The sequence below is a fragment of the Phascolarctos cinereus genome, unplaced genomic scaffold (assembly GCF_003287225.1).
Source record: "Phascolarctos cinereus isolate Bilbo 61053 unplaced genomic scaffold, phaCin_HiC Scaffold_5;HRSCAF=322, whole genome shotgun sequence".
Lineage (NCBI taxonomy): Eukaryota > Metazoa > Chordata > Mammalia > Diprotodontia > Phascolarctidae > Phascolarctos > Phascolarctos cinereus.
The window spans coordinates 259,722,915-259,732,394 of NW_027555958.1; the positions used below are offsets into that span (position 1 = coordinate 259,722,915).

Genomic DNA, 9,480 nt, shown 5'->3' on the forward strand with positions numbered 1-9,480 from the left:
GATCTCTTTGGGGTACAGCCCTAGAAGAAGTATTGCTGGGTCAAAGAGTATGCACATTTTTATAGCCCTTTGGGCATAGTTCCAAATTGCTCTCCAGAATGGTTGGATCAGTTCACAACTTCACCAACAATGCATTAGTATTTCAATTTCCTCACATCTTTTCCAACATTTATCATTTTCCTGTTTCATCATGTTAGCCAATCTAATAGTTTCAACAGCTTTTAAGGAAAAAGCTAGCCTTTCCTGTGTCAGGTAGGGTGTTAGGAAAAAACTAGATCACTCTACATGGCAAGGCTCTAGGAAATATTGTTCCTAGCATACTCTCTTACCATACTTTTGTGACATTTGTATGAATGTTCTTAAGAAAAGATTTTGTATCTTAGTCATCCCATGGTGCATAGAATGGATGTCACTTCTTTGTATCAAAGTTATTTATACAGAATTCAAAAGCATTATTTGACCCAGTGTTGAATTGTGGCATCCATTGATAATATATCTAGCTCTAGTTGTCAAGGAACTAACTTACACTTTAAGAAATAAGACTGGTTTATTCTTATATCTCTGAAATGAAGAGAGGGAAGTGCATTTTCTCAGTCCTTTTCTGGGGATGTTTGGTTAATATTTAGTTTATACAGTGTTTAGTGGTTTTTTTTAAGTTTTAAGGTTTTTTTCTGTTTACATCTTTGTATTTATAATCGATATTGTTTTCCTGGTTATGCTTACTTTTCTCTGCATCAGTTCATATATCTTCCCATGCTTCTCTGAAGCAATAGTATTTTTGAGTGTGAGATTTTTTTTCCTGTTTCTGTTATTTCTTGGTCAAGGTATTTCACTCTGGTTTTACTTCTTCCTTAACTGGTCATATTTCTCTCTCTCTCTATGTGTGTGTATGTATGTATGTGTGTATGTATAGTATTTGTTCTAATTAGTACTCTACTGAGGTCTTAACTCTTTGTTATGGCTTGGAGGTGGCCTAGAGTTCTTGAAAATGATGCTAGTAGAGCACAAGCTCTGGTAAATCCTAGCAAGCTGGAAAAAAATCTGAGTATAGATTCAGTAATATACTGTATCTGTCTATCCAAGCACATGATCTGTTGTCTAAGAATCAGGCTAGCTAAATTGGAGAAGCTTATCACAAGGTTGGTGGCAGGATGATTGATAGTTTGAGTCATAGCAACTTTGGAAAATCATTTACTAAGTCATAGGGAAGTGATCCTATCATACAATTCTATGATCCTGTGATCTGCATCATTGGAGGTGAGAATCCACAACAATAAAATAATAGGTATTTCAAATGTTGAAGTTATAGGATTGTAGATTTAGTGCTACTTAATTGATTTTTCATTTCACTTCCCACAGAAGCTATTCTAGGCTAAGTAGCTAGATAGTACTGTGGATAGAACACTGGGCCTGGAGTTAAGAAGTCTTGAATTCAAATCCAAACTCAGACACTGTATGATCCTGGTGAGTCACAAGTGGCTATCTGACTCAGTTACTTCAACTGTAAAATGGAGATACTAATAGCACTTATCTCCCAGGGTTTTTGTGAACACCAAATGAGGCTTAGCACAGTGCCTGGCATATTAGTAAGTACTCAATAAATGTTTGTTTTCTGGTTTCCTTCCTTCCTATTCTAAACCTTCTTTTTCCTCTTTAAGCCTCCCAGACCTGTCCCTTCTCCTTCTTTTTCAGCTGTGGACCTTACCATTGACTTTACTGAGAAAATTTAGGGCATTTGATGTGAGATTGGTTTTCTCCCTTTCTCTTCATCTCAGAACCCCTGGACATTATCCCTGATCCACTTCTCCTTTCTCGGAGTCTCTGGCCATAAAATGGTCCTTCTTGCCAAGGACAATCCTGCCACATGTACACTTGATTCCATTTACTGGCTTATCCAGTAGATTGTAATCTCAATCATGCCCTCTGTCTGTAGAATTTTCAACCTTTCTCTGTCTACTTGTTTCTCTTTGAAGGCAGTAGCCTTCAAACATTTCCAAGTTGCTGCTATCCTTAAAAAATTTTCCTTTGGCCCTATAATCCCCTAAAATTATCATCCTACGTATCTTCTCCCATTCTCAGCCAAATTCCATGAAAATGTTGTCTCCTACGTGGCAGACTAGTAGCAACCCAGCTGAACTCTCTCAATATTCCCCTCCAAATGACTTAAATTAATACTTCAATTCAAATTTTGGAGCAGAGGTCTTGAAAAATGCTAACTAAGCTTATTATAAAAATAAGAGCTATTCCCCAATTGATAAATGGTCAAAGGATATTAACAGGAAGTTTTCAGATGGAGAAATTAAAGCTATCTATAGTCATATGAAAAAGGATCTAAATCACTCTTGATTAGAGAAATGCAAATTAAAATGTGGTACCTAAGATACCACATCATAACTATCAGATTGGCTAACATGGTGAAACTGGAAAATGATAAATGCTAGAGAAGATGAGGGAAAAATGGAACACTGATACATTGTTGTGGAGTTGTGAACTGATCCAACCATTCTGGAGAGCAATTTGGAACTATGCCCAAAGGGCCGTAAAATTGTGCATACTTTTTGATCTAGCAATACCACTACTAGGTCTATATCCCAAAGAAATCATAAAAAAGGAAAAGGACCCACATGTACAAAAATATTTATAGCAGCTGTTTTTGTGGTGACAAGGAATTGGAAATTGAAGGGATACCCATCAATTGGTGAATGGCTGAACAAGTTGTGGTATATGAATGTAATGGAATACTATTGTTACATTAAGAAATGATGAGGGGGCAGCTAGGTGGTGCAGTGGGTGGAGCTCTGGCCTTGAAGTCAGGAGGACGTGAGTTCAAATCTGGTCTCAGACACACAACACACAACATGTACTAGCTATGTGACCCTGGGCAAGTCACTTAACCCCAGTTGCCTAGCAAAAAGAAAAAAAAAAGAAATGATGGGCAGTCAGATTTCAGAAAAACCTGGAAAGACTTATATGAACTGGTGCTGAGTGAAATGAACAGAATCAGGAGAACATTGTACACAGTAACAGCAACATTGTGCAATGACCAACTTTGATAGACTTAGCTCTTCTCAATGATACAGTGATCTAAGCAATTCCAAAAGACTTATGATGGAAAATGCTATCCACATCCAGAGAAGGAACTATAGAGTCTGAGTGCAGATAGAAGCATACTATTCTCTCTCTCTCTCTTTCTCTCTTTTTTCTTCTGGTTTTTCCCATTTGTTCTGAGTCTTCTTTCACAATATTAATAATGTGGGAATATGTTTAATACGATTGTACATGTAATATCACATTGCATGCCATCTTGGGGAGGAGGATGGGGAGGAAGGATGAAAATTTAGAACTCAAAATCTTATAAAAGTTAATGTTGAAAAAAATGAAATTTATCAAAAGTGAATGTTGAAAACTAAAAATAAATAAAAAAAGAAACACTAAAAAAGTTGTGACATACGATTGTGATGGAATCGTGCTATTGGAAATGATGAGGAAGGAGGTTCAGAAAAACATAGAAAGACCTATATGAACTGATGCAAAGTAAAGTGAGAAGAACTGGGAGATCATTGTGCAGTGTTGTAACAGTAATGTAATGATGTTCAACTATGAAAAACTTGGCTATTCTGATTAATACAATGATCCAAGACAATTCCAGAGGACTCATGATGAATAAATGCTTTCCATCTCAGAAGAACTAATGACCTCTGTGTGCAAATTGAAGTATAATTTTCTGATTTTATTTTTCTTGCTTTTAAAAAAAATTGGCTAGTGTAGAAATATGTTTTGCATGATTTCACATGAATAATTGATATAATATTGCTTGCCTTCTCAGTGGGAAGAGAAGGGTGTGGGAGGGATATAGAATTTGGAACTCAAAATTTAAAAAGAAAAGAATGTTAAATAATCAATGAAAAATATATTTTTAAAAAATGTTATCTCCTCTCTTCTCACTCAACCCTTTAAAAACTATCTTCTCATATTATGAGTCAACTGAAACTGTTCTCTCCAAAATTATCAATGATCTCTCAATTGCCTAGTCTTATAGTGTTTTCTCGGTCCCCAAAGACCTATCTGCCACATTTGACACTGTTGGTTATACTACCCTCCTGCATAATCTTTCCTCTGTTTTTTTTGACACTGTCTTTCTCTTCATTTCTCTCTTACACACTGTTTAACTTCTTCTCCATCTCCTTTACTGTTTCATTATAAATGTCACATATACCCTAACTGTGGTTCCCTAAGCTTCTATCCCAGACCATCTTCTCTTCTCTTTTTATACTTTCTTGATAACCTCATCAGCTCTTATAGGTTTAATTATCATTTCTGTGTAGATGACTTACAGATCTATATAACCAGCTCCAGTCTCTTCCCTAAATTTCATTCCTGCATCTGATTATTAGATAGTTTGAACTGGATACCCTGGAGACATCTCAAACTCAAAATGTCCAAAATCAAATTTATTATCCCTCCCCCTTTGCTATTCCCAAATTTCCTATTTCTGTTGAACCATTTTTCCAGGCTTCCAGGTCTGTAACTTTTTCATTACCTATGACTTCTCCTCTCCTTCACCTCACATATCCAGTCAGTTGCTAAGTCTTGTTTCTGCCTTCATAACAGTGCATGCATCTAACCGCTTCTCTGCACTCACAAAGCTATGACATTAGTTCAAGCTCATCATCTCTTACATAGATTATTGCACTAGCCTTCTAACTTTGTCACCTTACCCAAAGTCTTTCCAAACACTAGTACCTCCTATACACTGTTGCCAAAGTAATTTTCTTTAAATGCAGGTCTTATCATGTTACTCTATTACTCAATCAACTCCATTGCCTCCAGGATCAGACATAAATTTCTCTGTTTAGCTCTTAAATATTTCAAAATATTGCTTCAACCTACTTTGCCAGCCACATTAAACATTAACTTTATCTCCCACTACCCTCTCTCCACTTTAAAGTATAGCCAAACTAGCCTTCTTTCTATTCCATGCATATTGTCATCCATTTCTTGTGTCTTTGCATTGACCATCCTCCATAATTGGAATGCACTTCCTCTTCACCTCTGCCTCATGTAAAGATGCAGCTTAAGCTGCACTACCTTCTACATGAAGCTTTTCCTGATCTGCCTAAACTACTAGCATGTTCTCTCCCAATTAACAATGTTGTATTTATTGCTTTATATTTATTCTGCAAATACTTTTATATATATTTGTTTACTCCCCCATTATAATGTAAGCTTCTTGTGAGTAGGAATCCTTCCTTCCTTCCTTCCTTCCTTCCTTCCTTCCTTCCTTCCTTCCTTCCTTCCTTCCTTCCTTCCTTCCTTTCTTCCTTCCTTCTTACCTCCCTTCCTCCCTCCCTCCATGGAAGCTGAGATGAGGACTTTTCTAGCATACATTCTACTTATAGATGGGAACTTAATGGGACCTGTGCTATGTAGAAATGAGCTAAGTTGAGCTTGTTTGCCTGCAGAGACTAATGTGATTTAGGAGAAAATATACCTTGGAGCACCTAGGTGGTGCAGTAAATAGAGCAGGGCCTGGAGTCAGGAAGATCCGAGTTAAAAATCTGTTTCAGACACTTACTAGCAATGTGACCCTGGGCAAGTCACTTAACCTCTCTTTGCCTCAGTTACTCATCTGTAAAATGGGGACACACTGGAGAGGGAAATGGCAAACTACTCCGGTATCTTTGTCAAGAAAGCCTTATGGACAAAAATCATAGGGTCACATAGAGTCAGTCATACATGAATGAATGAGTGAACAACAAAAACAAATACCCTGGAAGTATTGGGACAAATGTTTGTATCAGTGGTGGGCAACATGTGGCCTTGAGGCTGCAAGTTCCCTATCCCTAGACTTTGTATATTTGTTCTGACTATACCTTTAAAGTAAATATTCTTTTGTAAACGCTAATCAACGTTGAGTGGTTAAATGGAACTGAGTCATTGGCCTTCTGACTATGGAGGGGACCCAACCAGTGGGAGCTCAAGCCAGTGGCAGTAGAGAAAATTATGGGTCAAGCCTCTTAAGGTACTCTAGAACCATGAAAAAAATATGTCCCACCTGAGCTTGAGAGAGAGGACCAACGTATACTCACTACATGTGAGGGCTTATCCAAGATAAAATTGGGCCATTTGCCTTTACAAAAGAGAGACACTCAATCTGGAACTTTCAGTTTGTGTTACCCTAATTTTGGAGATCATTGAGAAATACCAAAAAAAAATGGGGGTGGGGACTTAGGCTATAATAGTCCAGTCATTTTTTCTGGTGTGTATTCCCTAACACGTCAATTCTACTGAGGTGATTTTGCAGAATGTTGCATTTGTTGTTTTATAAAATGTTTAATACCCTGGGCTCAGATTCCCAGATTCATGCAGTTTTCCTGACCTTCCAAAACTCCTAAACAGTTTAAAGTTATAAAATGTCTAGATATGCTGTTCAGTTGGTCTCTTCAAGGTACATTATTTTCCTGAAAGCAATTCCCTAGCATTCTTCATCTGAAGAGGCACCATGTTCTCCCTTGCATTCTGCAGGTGAAGACAATATCTGAGGCAATCTTCACATGTTCCAGACCCCTTTTACATGAAAATTTCTGGAATGAGACAAAGTTAATGGTGGACAGGATACTGGACTTGGAATCAGGCAGGCCTAGATTCAAATCCCACCTCAAACACTTAATAATATCATTCTAGACAAATCATTTAACCACTCTACACCTTAGTTTCTTTATCTGTAAAATGCTGGCTGGACTTAATAGCCTTTTATCTAAGATCTCTTCCAGTTCTAAATGAGTGATTTTATCAATGCAAGTTTCCAGGTCTTACTTACTTTTGATTTGTCTTCAAACAGGTATAAAGTCATTGTTCCTACTTATAGGAGTTTCTAATGTTTTTGACTCCTTTCTCCCTTTTCTCTTCTAGTGGTAAGGGGATCCATCCGGAATGTAACAAATGAGCCAGAACAACAAGAGTCTATCATTGATATCCATGTCAGCAAACTGTACAGGCAGAAGAATAAAGTCTTTCAGCTTATGGAAAGCAGTGAGAGCTGGCAAGGACAGATCAAGACACTATTAGAATGTGGAGTGAAACCAGGAAATGGGGATTTCCTCTTCACAGGCCGAATGTACTTTGGGGAGGCCAGATTAAGCTGTGCTCCTCGTTTCAAAGATTTCCTAAGGATGTATAAAGATGCTGAGAACAGGGGCCTGAATCCATGTGAAATAGGCACAGCCTGAAGATGAACGGTTAGATTAGAAATCCTCCTTTGCCTCCCAAGAAAACCTCATTCCACCTGCACTTATGCCTGACAAATTGACTGTCATAGTGAATACTATTAATTTATTGGAAAGCAGCTTCCAGAAGAACTAACAATTGGAAGGCAGGTCCCATGGGATTTCTTTATAATACCAGGAGCTGTTATACTAATAAAGGTACGAGCCAAATTGGATGCTATGTACCCCAAATGTTTTGCTTAACCAATTGGAAGTCTTGAAAAATGCAAACTAAGTTATTATATTTTAAAGCATTTTTAATTAGAAACAGACTCGAATATTTTAGATAAACTACTTTTGTATCTTTTAATACCATTAAAAAAACATAAGATGTAGTATTTGGTCTGATATAAAACTTTAACAACGATGCTTTGTAAAAAGCTTAGTGTATATTTTGAAGTAATTTCTTATGAGAGAAGTTTATGGAGTCAAACATTTTGATTTATTTTTTTCATGTTTCCTTTTTTTAATTTTAATTTTTTAACTATGATTGACAGTCACCATCATCTTTAGGCTGGTAAATTATTTCCATTTCAGAGAAATAAAGCTCCCTGGATTTGTGAGAGTTGTTTAAGATTTCTTTCCTCCTTTTCCCCAGTCCCAGTGAGGTATTATTTACTACTTATTCCCCACTAATGACCAGTTAGAGTGGTGGCTATGCATTTCAAGGATCCATTCACTAGAAGGCCTACTTTGAGATGACTCAGATGGAGTGGGAGCCTGTGGACACACCCACTTTAATCTACCCAAATTATTTTGTACGCTCTGCCACATTAATCTCCTAAAAATAATTCCAGGAAAATTTTCAAGTAGGTTTACTCATCTCTTGGGCCTAGATTTGAGTAGTTAGATGTTGAAAGCTCCCTACCAACCATACTTCACTGTGACATCTTACCCATGCCTTCCACTCCTGAAAATATCCCTTGTCCATATTTATATTTAAATTTTTTCCATCCTCTTCTTCATGCCACTAACATTTATTGAGCACTTGCTTGGTAGGATAGAAATAAAGTTTCAACCAGACACCACCTAGTCCTTCCTCTGCACCATGTGGAATGACATAGGCAACAAACTTCCCTTCATCCTAAATCTTTTACTCTCCTTTCTTGAATTAGCTATTACTGAAACATGGCTGCTTTAGATGACACAACCTCCTTGGATGCCTTTCTAATACTGACTATACTTATACCTTCACTAACTCTCCTTGGCTCACTGGTTGAGATGGCAGAGTTGAAATACTACTTGCTCCCTATTGCCACTTCTAGATTCTTCCCCTACCTCTATCACTCAGTAACTTCTCCTTTGGGATTCATGTTATTCATATTTATGGTCCAATCAAAATCTTGGTAGCTATACTCTACCCCCCAGTCACTCCTCTTTCTTCCTCAATGGGTTTGGTATTTGGTACATGGCATTTTTCCTTCATCCTCACCTGCCCTCCTACTAGGACATCATATATATATATATATATATATACATATATATATATATATATATATAAAAATACGTATATATATACGTATATATATGTATATACGTATATATATGTATATATACGTATATATATATGTATATACATATATATGTATATACATATATATATGTATATATATACGTGTATATATATGTATATACATATATATATACGTGTATATATACATACGTATATATATACACATATATATATGTATATACATATATATGTATATACATATATATATGTATATACATATATATATGTATATATATACGTATGTATATATACACGTATATATATATGTATATACATATATATACACGTATATATATATACATATATATGTATATATACATATATATGTATATATATATATATGTATTCTTGAACATGGAAATGTTGTGTATATATAGCACTTCCATGTTCAAGAATTCTGAAATCACCTCATCCAACCATAATGAATTGGCTTTTCACCTGTCCCTCTGCTTTCGCTTGCAAAAACCTATTTTTCATCTTCACTGTAACCTCCAGTCCCTTGATCCCTCAATTCTCTCTCAGGCTATCTCCCCTGAACTAGCCACTCTCCCCACATCTTGACCCCTTGGTGAACCAATTCAACTCTATACTGTCTTCTTCTCTTGAATACCTAGCTTGCTTATTTTGCCAACTAAACCCTGCCAAATTCTCAGTTTTTCCCACCATTCATCACCTGCAATGCTACACATGTACTGCTGAACA

At 36.5% G+C, this 9,480-nt stretch overlaps 1 protein-coding gene across 3 annotated transcripts in view; it reads left to right on the forward strand.

Annotated features, from left to right (window-relative positions):
* Nucleotides 1–7,830, forward strand: part of METRNL (meteorin like, glial cell differentiation regulator) — a 41,270-nt gene extending 33,440 nt beyond the window's left edge. For all 3 annotated transcript variants that reach the window (XM_020987527.2, XM_020987526.2, XM_078155771.1), the window contains one exon: nt 6,913–7,830. In XM_020987527.2, the coding sequence (XP_020843186.1) occupies nt 6,913–7,229 (317 nt within the window). In that variant the 3' untranslated portion in view covers nt 7,230–7,830. The remainder of the gene's footprint in view (nt 1–6,912) is intronic.
* Nucleotides 7,831–9,480: the final 1,650 nt, after the last annotated feature.